At 39.3% G+C, this 18,981-nt stretch overlaps 3 protein-coding genes across 3 annotated transcripts; all 3 read left to right on the top strand.

Moving 5' to 3' along the window:
• The first annotated feature begins 1,404 nt into the window (after window positions 1-1,404).
• fdx2 (ferredoxin 2) lies at window positions 1,405-4,654 on the top strand. Its single transcript, XM_008276937.1, has 5 exons — window positions 1,405-1,591; window positions 1,948-1,999; window positions 3,103-3,209; window positions 3,286-3,373; window positions 3,486-4,654. The coding sequence occupies exons 1-5, from the start codon at window positions 1,405-1,407 to the stop codon at window positions 3,640-3,642; spliced, it is 591 nt and encodes a 196-aa protein (XP_008275159.1). The 3' UTR covers window positions 3,643-4,654.
• Window positions 4,655-7,123: 2,469 nt separating this feature from the next.
• zglp1 (zinc finger GATA like protein 1) lies at window positions 7,124-10,743 on the top strand. Its single transcript, XM_008277611.1, has 5 exons — window positions 7,124-7,138; window positions 7,937-8,085; window positions 8,172-8,266; window positions 9,446-9,551; window positions 10,611-10,743. The coding sequence occupies exons 1-5, from the start codon at window positions 7,124-7,126 to the stop codon at window positions 10,741-10,743; spliced, it is 498 nt and encodes a 165-aa protein (XP_008275833.1).
• Window positions 10,744-13,156: 2,413 nt separating this feature from the next.
• On the top strand, window positions 13,157-14,564 carry LOC103353783 (forkhead box protein D2-like). Its single transcript, XM_008276924.1, has one exon. It carries the CDS (start codon window positions 13,185-13,187, stop codon window positions 14,121-14,123), a length of 939 nt encoding a protein of 312 aa, XP_008275146.1. The 5' UTR covers window positions 13,157-13,184; the 3' UTR covers window positions 14,124-14,564.
• The last annotated feature ends 4,417 nt before the right edge of the window (window positions 14,565-18,981 follow it).

The raw sequence follows: 18,981 nt of genomic DNA, 5'->3' as shown, positions 1-18,981 counted from the left end.
TTTTTAGATTCATATACCCAGGCTCCTGTGACGGATAGTAATTAAATACATTCACAGAAGTATTACACTGAGTCTACTTCAGTAAATGTATTATATGTGAATATATGTTATCATCACATGTGGTAATCCTTGTAATTTCCTCCATGCATCTATATTTGTTATTGCATGTTAAATACATTCTCTCTCTTGCGGTTTGGGTTTTGTCCTTTCTGCTCTCTCTTCCTGTAACTCACTGTATTTTTTGACTGTGGAGCTGACAGGTCTGATCTGTGGTTTCCTTGTTTTGCTAATCAATCCAGTGTTAATGCTCTCTTGTTCATTGTCTGTTTGTGTCTGCTGTCCTGTTCTCTTTTTGATGTTCTGTCCTGTTCAACCTCACCCCAACCAGTCGAGGCAGACAGTTTCCCTCCTTGAGCCTGGGTAAGGTTAGTTCACCAAGGTAATCCTTAGATTCCTTTTCACTTAGAATTTTCCATTTATATTTTTCTGTATGGTCTGAAATGTAACTTTACATTTGTTGTGTTAGTTTCCATAATTAATAATACAATAGGGTTTCAGCCCTAATATCTAATTTTGTCTGATAAATTTGTATTCTACATAATTTTTGAAGGGTTTTAAACATAATATTTAAAAATATAAAAATATTAAATTTACTTAGGTAAATTCATATAATAAATAACACCATTTGATCTACACCTTTAAAATTTCAAAACATTGATCCTGTTCTCTACCGGAAAGCAGTTTGCTTTAAATGAGTTATATAAAGAATGGTGATTTGACTTGGCTTGGCCTGACATGTTATTTCTGCTTGAGTAATTCCATTTTTTGCCACTTTATGCTTAAACACAATACAAGACAAAAAGAAATGTTGTACTTTTATTCCACTATATTTATCTGTCAGCTTTAGTTGTCAACTTTAATATTATATTAAATACAAAGCATATGATCACCTTATGGATGATGCAGCACAAAACTGTTAACTATAGTTTCACTCCACCTAAACCAGCCATTTCACACTGAAGTGGCATTTACGTGTTATGTATTGGTATTCATGGTAATTATAGACAGTAACACCACTTAGGTTTTTTTCTGCACAATGAGGACTTACATTATATGGGTTATAATTAGGTCATATCTTCAATACACTTCTTCCAAATAAAGTCCACAGTTTCCAGTGCGTACTTTTGCTACATACAGTATCTGAATTACTGACTTAATAAAAGAAAACTTTATCATTTGTACTACTGCTGTCATTGTCAGTCTGATGTTTGTCTTTACTTCCTGTGCAGGAAGTGAGGCAGCAGCGCCCTCTGTTGTCAGGGCAACACGTTCACAGCGGAGACGTCATCCCGCTGTCGCTCTTTTCCTATTAGCTAGTTTTGGTCATGTGACCAAAACAGAGTCATGGCGACCTCGGCGGCGGTCCGGTCGAGCATGGGGCTGACTTTGAGACTTTCTCGAGTTATACCGGACTGCAGCACCTGTCCTCTATACAGGTTAAGGAGCTGTGCTAACAGTGCGGCTAATTTACAAATGAGGGGCTCCGTTGATAGTTTTCGGACGATAAATCGACATTTACAGACGAGTATAGGTGAGCGGTGCAGCTTTGCTAACACTTTTAGCTTTAGTCAGAGGCTGGTTGTTAGCTTGAGACTGTTAAAGCTAAATCTGAATAAGTGCTACTAACGTGTCTGTTTGACGGTGTTTAGGTTATTAATGGTACCGGGAAAGTTTGGCTTGCAGGTGGTTAAATGATACCAGCAGTTATTAGAGTCGAAAGTCCGCTCAATAACACTTGTGTAACTTCACTTCAGCTTTTTCAGATGAGGTTGTGAAACATCTAAAACTTGTGCGCAACAAGTCAAATAATCCCTTCATCCGGTTCTGATAGAAGGAGCTGATATCACCTATTGAAATACTCACATATGCGTGCTTCTCTTTTCCTAGGTCTTTACCACAGCGAGGAGGGGAGCTCCAATGCCGAGGACCCAGAGGATGTGTAAGTTTGCCAGGGCTTTTATTTTGAAGGAGTACGGGGATATCGATTGGAATTAAGCATTTATCACACACAACTACTGCTATTGGAAACTGTAGCTGCAAATTCCGAGTCAGTGAAGGCTACATTTAATCTTAAGTGAAAGATTGAAAGTGCTTTATGAATTAATATTATTGCCAAGTCATGCTGAACTTGCATTTATTAATTTTATTTTGATTTTTTTTTTACACAGACCACATTCTGAACTCAACTGAGGCACCAGCTGATTTTAAATTTAAAGACGGTAGCACTCTAAACCAGCGCAGTCGCAAATTAGTAATTTGAGAATACGCAGTTTTGTACTGCAAATGCTGCTGAACCTAAGTGATTGAAAGGCAAAAATTCAAAACACTTTGTCCTACCAAGGATGAAAAAAACTTTAGAGCTGTAGTCCATTCAACATTTACAAAAAACAAATTAATGTGCGTATCACTTCATTAAATGTACCCCTGACACCTGTTGGGCTCTGTAAAGACCATTTATTGACAGGATTTTGGAGCCAGTCACATAATTTTCTTGCTTTACTGCTGCAGATTTTGTCCTCACTCACAGTGTGTTTGAACATAAACCATCCCATTTTGCTTTGTCCACCACTTACAATAACAACACTGTATGCCTACATTATTTAGACACAGTGTCATTGTTGAGCAGCAGTGATCAGTTGGACAGAAATGATTAAGAACCAATCATTTTTTTATTACTTCCATCCTCAAGGTAACAGTGTGTGAAAAGTTTTTGTCATAGAACTTTTGTGCCCTGACGCTTTTTCATATATTTAGCATTATGTTACCTTTTAAGCCAAAAATGTTTATGTGAGATATGTATGTAATTAATATATATTTATTAAATGTAAATATACATTTCTGTATGTTTTTTATCTTTTTGTGGGAGTTTTTTTGTGCATAATTGTGTCAGTGCAAGAGGACAATGGTGATGAAACACTTGCATTACCAGATAAATTAAATTTGAAACCTAATTTAATGTTGAATGTGATGTTTATAGGAATATGAGATACTATAGAACCGGTTTAAAGTGAGTTTTTTAATGGTTTGATGTCTGCTGTTTAGGGTCAATGTGGTGTATGTAGATCGGTCGGGCCAGAGGATCCCAGTAAAGGCCAAAGTGGGTGATAATGTCCTGTATCTGGCTCACAAGCATGGGATTGAACTTGAAGGTGAGGCTTGATACAGTTGAACTAAAGCATGCTACTGAAGTATTTATTGCTTGACATTTGTGTTTGTTTTATTTAGGAGCCTGTGAGGCATCACTAGCCTGCTCGACATGTCATGTCTATGTGAGTTCTGCCCATTTTGTCAAACTGCCAGAACCTGAAGAGAGGTATGTCTGCTAATGATGCATTATTCTTAGACCACAGTATACATCTCAACAAATACATGTTATAGGGTGAATGGAGCTCACAGTAAATGTTGACAGATATATTATTTCTTAGGGAGGATGACATGCTTGACATGGCGCCCATGCTTCAGGAGAACTCTCGACTGGGATGTCAGATCATTCTCACTCCAGAGCTTGACGGCATTGAACTCACTTTGCCGAAAGTCACCAGGAACTTCTACGTAGACGGTCACGTTCCCAAACCTCACTGAGAAGAGCAACAGATGGTGATGAGGGGGATTGGAGGAAAAATCCGACTGTGTCGCTGTGAGCTGGACACCATATGTGCTGGTTGATGAGGGGGCGACCATGAAGAGATGCACGACCAGGATACTAAAGTCTGTAGCAACTCCCAAGATGTCTGATAACTGACAAATTCTACAGTTAACCAATAATGACAGGACAGGCCTTCAGATGAGAGTGAACACACAGGAGTCTCACTGAAGGTGAACCCAATGGTTACTTGCAAAACAAAAAAAAAATTTAACTGATCATGTATTTATTTCTGTGGAGTGTTCTCAGGCCAGCTTTAAGACACCATTCAGTCTTACCAGGCTCATTCGTTGTTGAAACACAACAATTTAAGATGCACTGCAGAGCTGATTTTTTTTTCACAAAGTCAATCTTTGTGCTGGTAAATGGAACATTCCTTGTTACAGCTCATATACGCACAAGGACCAGGAGCTGGTGTTAGTCATTTTGGCCAGTCCATCATTATCACTCACTTGTCAGATATTGTATGCATTGCATTTACTTTTTTTAATATACCATGTTCACTTGTAGATGTGGTGGCTCATCAAGAAGTATCCACTGATTCTAGTTAGCCATAAACCTCAGAAAAGTTTTCAGATTTATTATAAAGAAGTGTATTTGTCTAATGCTTGAAGGTGAGCTTTTAACAAATGAGAATTTAACTTTGCATACACTATAAACATTTCAAAAAAGATGCAGATGAACAGTGTTTAAAGCACTTCCTCTCTGGTGACTCTCACAAAGGCTTGATTAGATGATCTGGCTCAGCTGTGCTTTGATCCAGAGCAGGAAGAAGGTGGAAATGAATTTGATTTGAAGCTGGTTATCTTCATGTTGCCATTGAATGAGTTTGCCACATTTACCTTTTACTCAAGTCTACTATACATGCGCACAAATGTAAGTGAATTGTGTACTTCATGTCTTAGGAATTACAAATATTTAAAGTTGTGCAATAAAAACAGTTTTAAAGGAGGTCGTTTGGGACATTCATTAGGAAGAACTTTGAACATGAGGACTCGAAGAGGGAAAGACTTAAGTAAACGCTGATTTAGGCAAATTCATTTTTATCAATTTACTGCATTATTAGCAAGCTGCTAAAAAAAAAAAAGGCAGATATGTGGACATGCACATGTGATGTCGCAAAACGTGCTTTGCTGCAGCAGCTACCAAGTGAAACTGGAGGTCGGGAAGGGCGACGCTTTTATACCCCGGCAGGCGTAATCTAGCAAACCGAAAACACCCGCGCAAGCGCCAAAACCCGGCCCAGTCATAGCAACCATCTCCCAGTTCAAACTCTCTTTGAGCCTCTAGTAAGACGACACACTTCATATCTACGTTGATGAGCGATCTGAAGAACTGAGGTGAGCAATCAGCACAAATGGCAGATTAGACTGTCAGGTGAACATTTTCAACCAGATTTTAGTCACATTTTGAGCTCTTCATCTCAGACCCACATGATTAAAGCTAAAGAAGCCATGGCCGATCAAAAACAAAAGTAGAGATCGATCAATTTAATGCAATGATGTGAATACTTGGAACTTTTTTTGTTGTTTTACGATGACAATGTCATGATTTGGCCCGAATGCTGCATCTGACAGCTACATTAAATGACAAAATGCCTATTAAACTCATATATTGAATTAAGTAAAGTGTTAAAACGTGCACAGAGTTGCACGTAGACTTCAGTTTAACTCACCGTCCTGAGATCAACACATTTAGGCCTCAGTTTGGTGTCAGTACGAGCTGTTCTCAATCAGTTTCTGTCGCGTTCATATGCATCAGTATAATCAATCCAATATCCGCGTAACCCGTTTCTGCGCTCGCGACACTCAAACTCGAAGACCCGCGAAAACCCTGGACCTTCTAGAACGTGTAAAGTGCTACATTTGCGTTGTAGAAGTGGTTCAAACAACACAGAGCCTTCCAAGTTTCGTTACAATTATCCCGGTGAGTTACTTGTTGTATTCATTTTACCGGAAAAGAGACTGTTAGACCTTGTTGTGCTTTCAAGTTGAGAATAATAATGCTAGAAAAATTCCCTTTAGCCCATGTAGGCTCAGATAATAATGTAAACCTAATTAAACTTCTCAAAAATGGAAGTTTAAGTTGTCAAAAGTCTTGATATTACCACTATTGCCCACAGTTGTGAAAGAAAAACAAACACAGCCATAGCTAAATTTCTGTCACTACTGTGTTTGCATAAACAAGTAGGTGATATAGCCAAATCACAGGTGATGTAGTGAAGAGGTGGTTGGCAAATTAAAGGAAAAAACCTGAACCCTTGACCCCTACAGTGGCTCTGTCATGCTGCCGGGGCATTTTGCTGCAATGGTTTGAGTCCACTTTTCCCCTTAGATAGAAGTATCAATGCAAATCTGTACTAAGCTTCTCTGAGTGAACAATTTAATCCAGTGATGCAGCATTTCTATCCTGATGGAAGTGGTCTCTCCCACTATAATGCCCACATTTGTAGGGCACCAGGGGTCACTTAATGGTTTGATGGGTATGAAACTGATGTGAATCATATGCTATTACTCTCACAACTGCCAGCTCTCAGCCTAGCTGAACACCTATCTGAGGTTTTGGAGTGTTAGACAGCACTTTCCACTGCCATCATCATCAAGATAGCAAATGAGGTAGTATCTTCTGGAAGACTGGTCCTCCATCTCCCCAGTAGAGTTCAGTAACTCGAGAAATAATTCAGAGATGCACTGGTGCTGTTCTACTCTTAACCTTTCAACATGTGTACTTTTCATTTTTTGTCACACATACAGTTAGTGAGCAGTTCACTTTTAGATTAGTTATTTACACTTAGTGTCCTAAAGAGTTGCAGTTATACAATATTTTTTTTAATAAGAAAACTCAAATATCAGTGGAAAGTTTGGAAAAAAATAAGCCTAATTTTGCAAAGCTGTTTTCTTCTTTCTTACCATGGTAATCATCCTGCCACATTTAGTGAGGGCTCTCACCCTTGGCCAGAAACTGTTTTTTCTCATTATTTTATCTTATCCTATTTAGTGGTACAGACACAGCCTCAGCATGAGCACAGGACCAAGCATTCAAGCTGCAAGCATTGTCAAGGGAAACCAAAGCCAAGTGGAACTCGATGCCTCCCATTCTGCACTCTTCTACCTTTTCCAAGAAGTTTCCAAGCTAACATCCCCCATCCACAGCAGTTTCCTGGACACATATCAAGCCTCCAAACAGCTCAATACGACATCTAGGACAGATCCTTTAGTAGTTTGTAAGGAAGAGCAGGATGCACACAGTTTGTTTCCTGTGTTGCTGTGTGATGAGATGAAAAAAGTAAAGGAGGAAAGTCCCAGCAGTAATGTCACAACCTTCATTGAGCCACATTGTGACTGCAACAGCCCCTGGAAAGTGTTGAGTCTGATCAACCTGCACTGTGAAAAGCTCCTTCATCAAGAAGATGTAGCGGAAATGGAGCTGAGTTCAGTATCATCTATCACTAAATTCAGTCATTCAGCAACGAAGTCCTCAACTGCAGATGTTACAGAAGGAGGAGTTAGAAATGAGAGTTTAAGTGCTGGATGCACTTTAAGGCCAATGTGTCTCAGTCCCATGAAAGACAACACAGGGGACTGCACAGAAGATAGTTATACACTTCAGTGCTGTGTGAAAGAAGGGCAGATGGGCTCTAGTGTTCAACTACAGACGACTGAGAAAACAGACACTGATAAAGTGGAGTTGTTAAAGGACAGTTTAACAGCAGCTTTACAGTTTCAGCACAAGTGTAAAACAGAAGTCAAATTCAATGTTAACAGACAACTGAAGTGGAACCAGGAGCATAAGAACAATGCACCCTTCTCTGAAAATTCTTTGTTGCAAACACATATCCCTGAACCATGTCTTAACACCCAGCTGGCTTTTAATTCAAATGATGAGGCTTGGGTAGCTTTGTCTAAGCCAGTATTAACACAAGACCACAATGCAAACCTTACTTTGTTCATAGAACCACCATGTGACACCCAGCTGCCTCCTCTGAGCTCTGTCCTGCCTTCTTCACGATCTGCTTCACTCATATTTAACACTGTAGAAAGTTTTCACTCACCCTTAAAGCAAGATGACAACATCCCTGCATCTAATCCAGAAGGCACACATGCTCCCAAACAAGAAAAATCCCCTGCAGTTGCTCAACTGCAGTCCTCAAGCTGTAATGTGTCTTCTGCAACATCAAAACCAGAACTCTGGACAGTAAAAAAGGAGGAAATTGGTTTGTCATCTACTCACCAGTGGAGAACCAAGACTCCAAGAAAACAACCTCATCCCAGCCGGAGTCCCGATATCCAAGATCCAGACTTCCAGGGAGTAACGTTCAGGATGGACACGGAGCTGGACGACAGCAGGGAACAGTGTCGGCTCCTCATAACTTCAAAGTACAGGTAAATACAGCTTCTTTGCATTTTTGCTTGGGGATTTACAAAGTAATGATATAAACTTAAGTCTGCTGCTTGTGTATCCATCGTAGCAAAGAGCTCTACAAGCATGTGAGAAAACCGAGGCTGAGGACACGAAAGAAGAAGAAATCACTTAAAATTAGCAGCTCAGATGAGGAGAATGACCTGACAGCTAATGTTTTAAGTGAGTAACACCTGAGTACCTGCTCTGTTCAGTTATGTTGCTTCATTTATGTCAATGCTTTTGCAGAATCACCAAAGAGAAATGCAGAGTTGTTGTAATTTCCACTGCATCTAATATGTTACCAGATCAGGTCTATATTTTCATAAATAGCTTTTACAATCTATATAGCACTCTATCCTCACCCCTTGATTCAGTTAAGGGAAAAACTCCACAAAGAGATACAAACAACAAAACATTCATACTGGACTAAAAGGGAAAACCACACGAGTAGCAAGTAAAATATCTAACATCCACTGTTTTAAGTTTAAATGCAAAAATGTAAAAAGTTTCAAGTTCAAGCATAAATGATACCACATGCTTAACATGGAAGAATATGCAGCCTTACCATTAGACCAGAGTGATCTATATATTTGTCTCCACAAGAGGGCGCCACCACACCAAGACATGTAACCTGACCATGTGAATGAGGACAGGTGTATGAACTTATCTGAACACCCTAATGGATAAAAACTAAAGTGCTGCTAAATACAGACAAAAGGAGTATACATTTAAATTTTTTACTTCAACATGTAGTCAGTGCTTTGAGTTGCTATATGTCCAGTAGCAGGAGTATAAAGACATCATCATTTCTTCTCCCAAACACATTTCAAATGCTCAACTTTTCACAACCTGACATTTGCATATACTTCTTATTTGGCCAAAGAGGAACGCAAATGCATTTGTATCTCCAGCATTTGGGGATTAGAGACCAAGACTGTTTAGACACAGGAGCCTTTTTCTCTTGTGTTGGTAATTACCAGGAGACTATAACGTAAATGTTTCTGTGAACTTAATTCTTACAGTAACATAAAATTATACACAAGAGTATGTACTTCTATATCTTTCACAAATTAAATAACCCTTCCTTTAACCCAGTCATTCTTGTTTTCAGCCATGTCAATCTCTGACAAATATTTTAAGTGATACACTGACATAAAAAATACACAAAGCTCCACACAGTCAGAAAGTTATCTTGTGGCTAAAATGTAGCATCCATTTCCAGAAAACTTTTCGTTGCATCATAGGTAATGCTTCTTTTATGTAGACAGGAACTGATGCTTGTCAATAATTTTTTATAGCACATTCACTTCCAAAGTACTGTAATTTAACATGTTTCCTTTTCTGTTTCACTAGAGGGTAAAGTCTGTGCATCATGCTGCACCAGGAAAACTCCCATGTGGAGAGATGCAGAGGATGGGACTCCACTCTGCAATGCTTGTGGGATAAGGTAGCTCATACTAACACGGTTATATTTAATGTTTTAAAAACACTCACATGAAGATGTGTGCAAGGGCTCATCTATTTTATCTCCCTGAGTTTTGCCAGAATCACATAATCCATATTGACTGTAACACTGAGTTCAATAAGAATTCAGGCTTTTAAAAAATGTGAATTATTACAAATTGTATTTTGTGGAAAACTAACTGGAAAATGTCCCCATTAGAAGCAACTCAATAAAACTAAGTACAGACTAATGGGCAGCCATAGATGCCAAAATGTAGTAAAGCTTTAAAGTAAGTAAAGTGACTACAGCTGCTTTTATTAGTTAAGTGGATATCTTCAAAAGTTACTGTGTTTTTAGTACAAAATTTCCTCTTTGTGTTTCAGGTGGAAAGTATTTCATACTAAAACTTGCACTTTGCAAGATGACTGCATAATTTGTGCAACTCAGACGGCTCAGGGCTCATAAAATGGGACTGCAGTTTAACGCAAGAGGAGGACTGTGGATTTTGTCCCCCTTCAGCTAAAGTGTACTCACATTAGGAAAGGATCTCTTAATAGCCGGTGTGAACAAGAACAATGATTATAGCAAGCAAACCCTGTTTACGACTGTTTAAGTGTGGACACCGGGCTGCTGTTTAAACAGACTGAAATGACAGTGAACTTAACCTTTAAGGAATATCACTGGCATAATAATGTTGCCATCCTTGGTTTGCTTTGCAGAAAGGTGAAATTCAACAACTTTGCACTTACCCACAGTTTCTCCAGTTGTAAGTTTTACAAACATTTTCCAGGAAAGTACGCAAGTAAATTGATGTTTGTGTGAACTCACTGAAGTCTCGCTAGATATTACAAAAACACGGTACGATCAGTGCTCAATCAGTGTTACAGTTTTTCTACGCTGGCAATCCTAAAACTGAGGCATTTCGCATATCAGTGTTAGAAATAAACACCAACTATTTGTGAGGATCTTACAAAACAACGTTCATCATGGCACCTGGACATTAAAAAAAAAAAAAAGGAATTTAACCACCACCATGCTTTTTTTTCCCTCTGACTTTTGAAGGTATAAGAAGTACAGAGTGCGCTGTGTCAACTGCTGGCATATCCCTCGGAAAGAGGGCAACTCCAACTCCAGCTGCCTCAAGTGTGGAAACTTTGTGAGGCTGACCTCAGCTAAGCGGAAACACACCACCTAGGGAACATGCACTGAGCAAAGGTTTTTATGTCCACATGTGACTGAGCTCTGCACACATTGCACACAACAGTTTAAGACAATACCCACTGCTCCTGTAGTTCTTCATAACTCACCACGGATGTGAATGCAGAAAAGGAGGACAACATGATTGTCAGCACTAGTCTCTTACATCTTACTTGACTCACAGTATTTAAATTAGCTTCACCGCTAATGTGGTAGATCCAACAGCAGCACTCATCACCTGTAGCTCAGTGACTGCTCTTATGATCCTGTATACATCACGGGAAAACAGGTTAAAGAAACAAAGCAAACCCCTCTAAAATTCTGAGCTTAAAGCTTAAAAATGGAGAACTATATGTAGCATGTCTGGCAGATCAGTTAGTTTTTTCTCTGTCTACACCAAGAGGGATAAACTGACGGAGCAAAGAGAGCGTTTGCAGCAGAACTTACAATCAGTTGTGTCAAAAAAATGGGACACTGAAAGGCTAACATCAGATGTAGACACATGCAGTGGAAAGTTTAGTCATGATTGTTGACATTTTTCCTCTAAATAGCTGCAGTGTTGCTTATGTGTAGTCAGCAGTGTCTGACTGCTGCAATAGAAACTTACTTCTGTACAGGTACTGAGCTCAGTTTCCTGTTCACTGTTATCAACTGCAAAACCATTTACTTCTCCTGGCCCTGACAGCAAGACTTTCTGCTAAGTTCAGTAGAAATATATTCAGTTGCACAAGTTAAATCAAGTTATTCATTTCTGTTTTCTTTGTCATGGTCTATAAATGCGTTTGTGTTTGATGGTTTTCTGTAATTTCTTGGTGTTTTTTTGGATTGTTCTTTTTGATTGATAATATATTCTACTGGTTAAATTGGTGCACTGATTTCCTTGGCATGGCTTTTTTTCTGTGAGGACAAAACAAAGATTTTTGTGTGATTTCACATTGGTTTTGGTCCATTAAATTCAGTAAGACACAACTAATAGGTTTCGTAGTTCTTTCTTGTGTGTAAGAACCTTTGTAAGGCCAACAGCTGACATACATCTACTAAAAATACAATGATTATAAAATGGTACAATAGTTTTGGAGGGGTGCTCATATCACATTAAACTATAGTGAAAGGAAAGAAGTTTTCAGTGAGGAGGCTTCCCACAGTTTCCTCAGCCCACCATGCACTACAGGGTCTGTTTGCCAAGTGGGTGGCCTCACACAGATTGATACAGTACGGCTATTATTTCAAAATGGATTACGTCTTCTTGAGAGCCGCCTCTCTCACCATGTGCCAAACCATCCAGCAATGAGGGATACTGAAGGAAATGAGCTCTGGCTAAGCCAAGAACATAAAAGACAGAAACAAGCTCAATAAAATGCTCGTGCCTGTTCAGATTATACACTAAGCTTATTCTTTAACAGTCTCACCTGCTTCAGTCAGTTAAACATCAACTGTAAATGATAATAAACAATGAAGGGAAGAACTGTACAATACAGTATAGCACTGAAGTACATTTACTTTAAGTGCTGTACTTACAGTATTGAAGTGTCATGCTTCCACATGTTGTACTAGTATTTCTGCACTACATTTCAAAGGCAAGTGCACATTTTTTGACCACTGAAGTTGCTTTACTGGTTTTTTTCATTTATTTAAAACTTTGGGAAATGTAGTTTAATTGCAGATTAAACTAACCAGTGAAAGTTGCTCCACTTTAATATAAATACTATTTAAGAAGCTGCTCACAGCGTTAGTTCACATGTGAGCAACCGTAACAGTATGAATGGAAACAGGCTGTCGAGGGGCCGTCAGGATTATATGCTTTTTGTTTTTCTGCACTTTCATATGAATTTGATTTTTAAAGGTCTTTTACTTCTACTCTATGCAAGATTTTAACAGTGTGAATTCTTACTTTAAAAATGCCAAGGAACGGAGAGTAGCTTTTCAACTAGTAAACTGTGTAGGCCAACAGTAAAAACTATTTAATCAGTGAAATACAACAGAAATGTAAAATTAAAGACAAATTATGCATGTGAAAGGAATTTAGCAGAGAACAGTGAAAATAAATATGTATACAGGTGAAATAAATAGAATGAATATCTGTTTCTAACATAGTAAAGCCTGTTTGGTTTAGACAGTATCTTGTATCTGATACGTGACTATTTGAAATTAGTGGATAATACTACTACATCTTTCGTTTCATCACATCATTCCTCTATAATGTGAAGATATTTTTTCAGAGCTGATCGCTTTGTATCTGCTGCTGTCCTCATGAAGACAGACTGTTTGCAGGACGAGAGAAGGAGGAGGAAGTTTGGAGTGGGAGACTAAAAAGTCAAGGATGCAGTCAGATGCGCAACTTTTTTTTTCTTTCTTTTTTTTGTGAATGGAAAGGAAGAAGGGGGTCTGTCCTTCTGATCTCGCCTGTTGGGGCCGCAGTCCCACCGGACACTCAGGACCATGACCTTGGACAGGAAACTCACGGAAAAGACGGACACCGGCGTGGAGGGTCAGGCAGACTGCAGCGAAAATGTGAAGCACGCAGGTTTTTCAGTTTTTAGTTCGGGCCACGCAGATTTGGAGCAACGTGCTTCATCCTTGAGTCCTGAAGAGCGAGAGGAGGGAGACTCTGGAGTCCGGCTGCATGATGATCCAGGCAGGCGAACCGCCTCGGTGAAGCCTCCGTACTCCTACATCGCCCTCATCACCATGGCCATCCTCCAGAGCCCCAAAAAGAGACTCACCCTCAGTGAGATTTGTGATTTTATCAGCCAGCGCTTCGCGTATTATCGGGAGAAGTTCCCTGCGTGGCAAAACTCAATCCGTCACAACTTGTCTTTAAACGACTGCTTTGTCAAAATGCCCCGGGAGCCTGGGAATCCAGGCAAAGGGAATTATTGGACCCTGGATCCCATGTCGGCCGACATGTTTGAGAACGGGAGTTTTCTTCGCCGCAGGAAACGTTTCAAGAGGCAGCATCTGTATTTGGGAACGCTGAAGGAGTCCAGGGCGCAGGAGCGCAGCCTCATGCCCGTGTTTCCGCTCCTCGGAGCGCACAGGATGAGTTCTAGTCTCCGGACTCCTGAGCTGTACCGTGACCTGGGCTCAGTAAGTCGTCTTGGGTCCCACGTTATTCCTAACATCCCACCTGTAAGCAGCATTATACCTGCGCTCTCCTCGCTCCTCTCCAAGAGTTTCCCTTCGAGTCAAACTTTTGAGCACTTCGACGGTCGACGCTGCGTCGCTGTGCCATCTTTGGCTCCAAACTCCGCGTCCATGCCTTCTGTCTCGCTGCACGAAATGATACCCAACTACCCCGTCTTTCAACTGCCCCTTTTTCCCACTGGGATCATTAAAGATTCATCTAATTTAATTCAATCAAATGCTGATTTGAATTGAAGGACAGCAAAGGACTCTTCTTTCTCTCCGCATTAGAATAAACTCACGGTACAAAGTGTAAACAATAATAACCTTTTTCATTTCGGCCTATACAGGTCACCATATTTAGAATTTTTATGGCTTGAAATAAGTGTTTTTTAACGATATATATATATATATTTTTTATTTATTTTCTTTTATTTTTTTTTTTAAAAATTTGTTGGTCTTATTTTGAATAGAAAAATACGACTGATCTCAGTTTAGTGTCTGTGCAATTTGAATTTAAAAGTTAAGAGTTTACTATAATAATTAAGACATTATAAAATAATTCCCGTTCACTGCCTGGATAAATATTTTAGCAGCGATTTTTGGGGGGATTATGACTGATCGTCTTGTTGTATGTGCTTGTGAGATTTTATTTTATTTTATTTTATTTTTTTCAAATTCAAATTCAGATGTGGGCGAAATCAACAGAATGAAAACATTGCACACAAGAATTCCATCCATCCATCCATCCATTTTCTATACACCCCCTAATCCTCACTAGGGTCGCGGGGGGGCTGGAGTCTATCCCAGCCGACTTAGGACGAAGGCAGGGGACACTTGGACAGGTCGCCAGTCTATCGCAGGGCCACACTTAGAGACAGACAACCAAGCACACTCACATCACACCTACGAACAATTTAGAATCACCAGTTAACCTCAACATGTTTTTGGACTGTGTGGAAGGAAGCCGGAGAACCCGGAGAGAACCCGGGGAGAGCATGCAACCTTCTTGCCGCGAGGCAACAGTGCTACCAACTGTGCCACCCTGCAGCCACACAAGAATTATTTAGTACAAATGTATTCAATATTCTTCATGTAATTTCAAATTTTTAATTTCGTTGTACCTTGTGTATGATGACAATAAAAGCATACTATTCTATTGTATTCTGTTGTATTCAAAATTTAAAAAAATGATACAAAGACAGTACTACTAATATAAACAGAATGTTGTTGGATAAATGAAGGCTCTTGAAATTTTAAGAGGAGAATAAAGAAAATAAAAACGAATATAATCAACACATAACAAACAAAAAAAAAGAAAGAAATTGATCCAATGTGACGAGATTTCTGAATTCCTTTTATTTCGCTGCGGATGATTGATTGGCTTTATTATTAGTTGAAACATGTGCACATGTCTTCTCTCCCTCCGCTGTTTGTTGGTTGTCTGTTCGAGTGTGTGTTTGCTAAATGTTCTCCTTCATGTTTGAAAGAAAAAGGCCTCCTTTGGTCAAAACAGGTCTTCATGTTACAACACACGCTGTCAGCCTAAATAAGTAGCACATGACAGTGTTTGTTCTGCTCTCTGTCAGCATGAATATCAAACACATCTGCTCATCTGGCCGTTATATTAGTACAAGTTCAAACTGCACCGCTGGCCTCAATCGGATGTCTCTGGTGCAGTTTGTCGTTTTCTTGTTACATGCAAAGACAAATGCTGCAAAGCTGAATAAAACAATTTAAATGTAGAAGAATTGCAGGTAAAATACTCCTTGTGCAAAATCACAGTAATGCATTAATTAAAAAAAAAAAAAAGAAGTAATAATCTGGCTTTAAGTTGTATTTATAATTTTACTTAATGAAAAAGAATACATAAAAAATGCATTGACAGGGGAAAAGTATGAGTTTGTGCAAAGATTTATAAAAGATTTTGAAAAACAATATTTGATTTATGTTTTGTTTTTTTTGCAAATTTTAGAAGTCTATTAAGAAGCAACGCAAATAAGCAATTGGAAAATAAATCTGCTATGAGATGATCTACTTTTTCAGTAAATCCATTAATGCAGAATAAAATTCTGCAGAAGAAACCCAAACACTCTTCATTCAAAATCTGTAATAACACGCAATTTCTTTTACTTTTCACTTCTAAAACTTTACTTTTGATTAGAAACATTTAAGAACTCTAAAACATGCCAATATACAAAAGCATTATTTTTGTCCATCAAGATTAGTTTTGCCCATTTTTGTACAGTTTTACAGCTAAAGACTACAGTCAGCTAAATGCTGGCCTATTGGAAACGTGTCTTGCCCTGTAGTTTTATCACTTCCAGAGAAACACTGGCTAAATATGTGGAGGTAATCTCTCCTAGGATTTAGGTATAAGTGTGATGTGGCTCACAGCCGGTCTTCTGCCATCTTTAAACAGCTGCCTTCCACCTAAATAACCCCTCGGGGAGCAGTTTGCTTTTCCTGGCATGCTCGGTCATATTGAGTTTTATTCAATTAGCTTACACATGCACACTCACAATCCTTGTTCCCCCCACCTCCCCCTTTGAAAATACAAAAAAAAAGTGTGAGCCAGGGCCCCTGAGACACACTGTAGCATGAACCCTGTGACAGGAAATAAGACAGAGTGTATGTCTGAACAATGTGGTACCCTTCATCAATCCTTAAAACCTGGAATAGACAGAGATGTATAGCAGCAGAGCCATGAGCTCATGATTTATCCACATGTCTGCACATAAAGAGAAAGATGTTATTGAAAGCAGGGAATAGCACAGCAAATATATGGAAGCCCATTTCCACCAAGAAGAAATAGACGTCTATGTTAATTATATTGTAAGTCAACACTATGACATGAAAAGTAAAACTGTTGACTCACAATGTCATAATTTCATTTTCGTGAGTAAAAATGTGACGCTATATCTCATAATTTTGACTTACCATGAGAATTTCAATAAACATGACTAACTTCATGTGTTTTTCTTTCCCTGGTGGAACTGGGCTTGCACAGAAAAGATAAAGAAAGTGAAGGTAACATTTGCAAACTTTTCACCCAGACAGCCACAGTTAGTAATGCTCTGCAGCTCTCTTTCAGTGAAGTTAATGTGTCATTGAGACAAATGAGATTACAGTCAGGACTTGAAATGGGACCACAGCAACAACAGATGATGAGAAGATTGCAGAAATAGTCCTATTTTTTTCCCCACTGTTTAACCTCCAAACCTCTATTTCTTTACCACACATCTGTCCTGTGAAGTTTCTTGGTAAACAAACAATACAGAGAAAAGATTCACAGGACTTTCCAAAGGAAGAAAACCAAGTCTGGAGAAGTGAACCAAAAGCAAACACCAGCACTGCTCCAGGCTCCGTGACTTTCTTTGATGCCATTTGGTTTCAGGGAATCTTTCTTTATTCTGATTTCTGATGCAGCTTTCTAACTGCACTAATTTTCTTTCTGTCTTTTGTTGCACCACCTAAACTTATAACATGATTGAAAGGATAATTTCAGTTAAATCAGGTCGTGCCAATATTTTCAAATCAGGTCGAATTACTTTTACTGCTGTTTTCTGGGAAATCCTCAGACATGCATACATTAAAAAGACAGTCAAGAGCAATGCCATGCTGCTTTGTGAAGCCGTTCTTAATTACAGGGTGCAGGATAATATGATTAGTGATCACTGTGCTGACACATTTTGGTTGGCGTCACTTCATGAGAAGTTGCAGTGAGCTGAGTGTGATGTTAGACAAACATGAAATATATCTGTCTGTGGTGAAAAATATTACTACATTTTTATGTATATCTATAAATAACTGACTGATAAGAAAAAAATATTTTCTGTGTGTTTGCTGTTGAGAACCCTAGGATTAATTTGTCTCATAAACAACAGTGTCAGAAAAATGACTTGTGAGTTTAGTTGTTGCCTTTTTTCTCATCTGAGCGTTTTCTCAAACAAAGCGGAAGTTATTCAGATTTCAAATGTTGTACTAAACAGTGATTCCGTGTGTGAAACTGACTTAAAGGTGGAGTATGCGATTCCAATTCATTACATCAATCTATCTTTGTGGGGTGTATGGAACACCACTCTTGGGGGGCTGGAGTCTATCCCAGCTGACTCAGAGCAAAGACAGTGTTCACCCTGGACAGGTCGCCAGTCCATCACAGGTCCACACAAAGATAGAACCAAGTACACTCACTTTCACATCTGCGGACAACTTAGAATCACCAATTAACCTCAACATGTTTTTAGACTGTGAGGGAGGAAGCCGGAGAACCCGGAGAGAACCCATGTTGCACAGGGAGGACATGCAAACTCCACGCAGAAAGATCCCGGGTGTCCTCACTGGGACGCAAACCAGCAACCTTCTTATTGCAAGGCAACGATGCTATCCACCGTGCCACCTTGCAGTCCTTTTTAAAAAATAATCAGCTATATATCGTTTTATCATTGGAACACGGTAACAGCAAAGCTGACTGTTTTCCCATCAGACAGAGAGAGACTGAGTCAATGTGGAAGAAATATGACTATTTCCAACCACAATAACTGGTGCAGCAGTTACCTGTGCTGGCGGAAGGAACCAGATCAGCCTGATGATCATCATTCACTTGTACAATGCGACCACCTGAAACTTCAGCCTGCACACGCTCAAAAACGGTCACATGAGAACATTTTGGTCGCAGTCCGGAGGCTTGTGTAGGCACATTCCTGTGTTATCATAACATAAATTATAACAATATATTAAATTATATCAGGTAAATCCTATTAATTTATCAGATTAGGAAACACACATCTCTCGCCAGCGTTTGACACCTATGCTGTAGAGGACCGCCAGGGGCTCAAGCCAATCACAGATGACATGAGGCAAGAGGCCAGGTCGTCAATCTATCACAAAGCTATCACAAAGAGACAGAAAACCACGCAAGCTCACACTCACACCTATTTAGAATTCATAATTTACCAAACATGCATGTCTTTGAACTGTGGTAGGAAACTATAGCACCTGGAGAAAGCTCACATTGGCACAGTATGAACAGAAAAACCCAAGTCAACCATCCATCCATTTTCTATACACCGCTTAATCCTCATTAGGGTCGCGGGGGGGCTGGAGCCTATCC

Source organism: Stegastes partitus, unplaced genomic scaffold, assembly GCF_000690725.1.
Source record: "Stegastes partitus isolate 25-593 unplaced genomic scaffold, Stegastes_partitus-1.0.2 Scaffold3, whole genome shotgun sequence".
NCBI classification, from domain to species: Eukaryota; Metazoa; Chordata; class Actinopteri; family Pomacentridae; genus Stegastes; species Stegastes partitus.
Note: the sequence above shows the minus strand (reverse complement) of the source record. Positions and strands in the feature narration are given on the sequence as shown.

Coding starts and splice junctions, on each gene's coding strand:
- fdx2 (XM_008276937.1), top strand. CDS start 1,405: ATGGCGACCTCGGCGGCGGTCCGGTCGAGCATGGGGCTGACTTTGAGA. Junction 1,592..1,947: donor ACATTTACAGACGAGTATAG/GTGAGCGGTGCA, acceptor CTCTTTTCCTAG/GTCTTTACCACAGCGAGGAG. Junction 2,000..3,102: donor GCCGAGGACCCAGAGGATGT/GTAAGTTTGCCA, acceptor TCTGCTGTTTAG/GGTCAATGTGGTGTATGTAG.
- zglp1 (XM_008277611.1), top strand. Junction 8,086..8,171: donor CTCATAACTTCAAAGTACAG/GTAAATACAGCT, acceptor TATCCATCGTAG/CAAAGAGCTCTACAAGCATG. Junction 9,552..10,610: donor TGCAATGCTTGTGGGATAAG/GTAGCTCATACT, acceptor TGACTTTTGAAG/GTATAAGAAGTACAGAGTGC.
- LOC103353783 (XM_008276924.1), top strand. CDS start 13,185: ATGACCTTGGACAGGAAACTCACGGAAAAGACGGACACCGGCGTGGAG.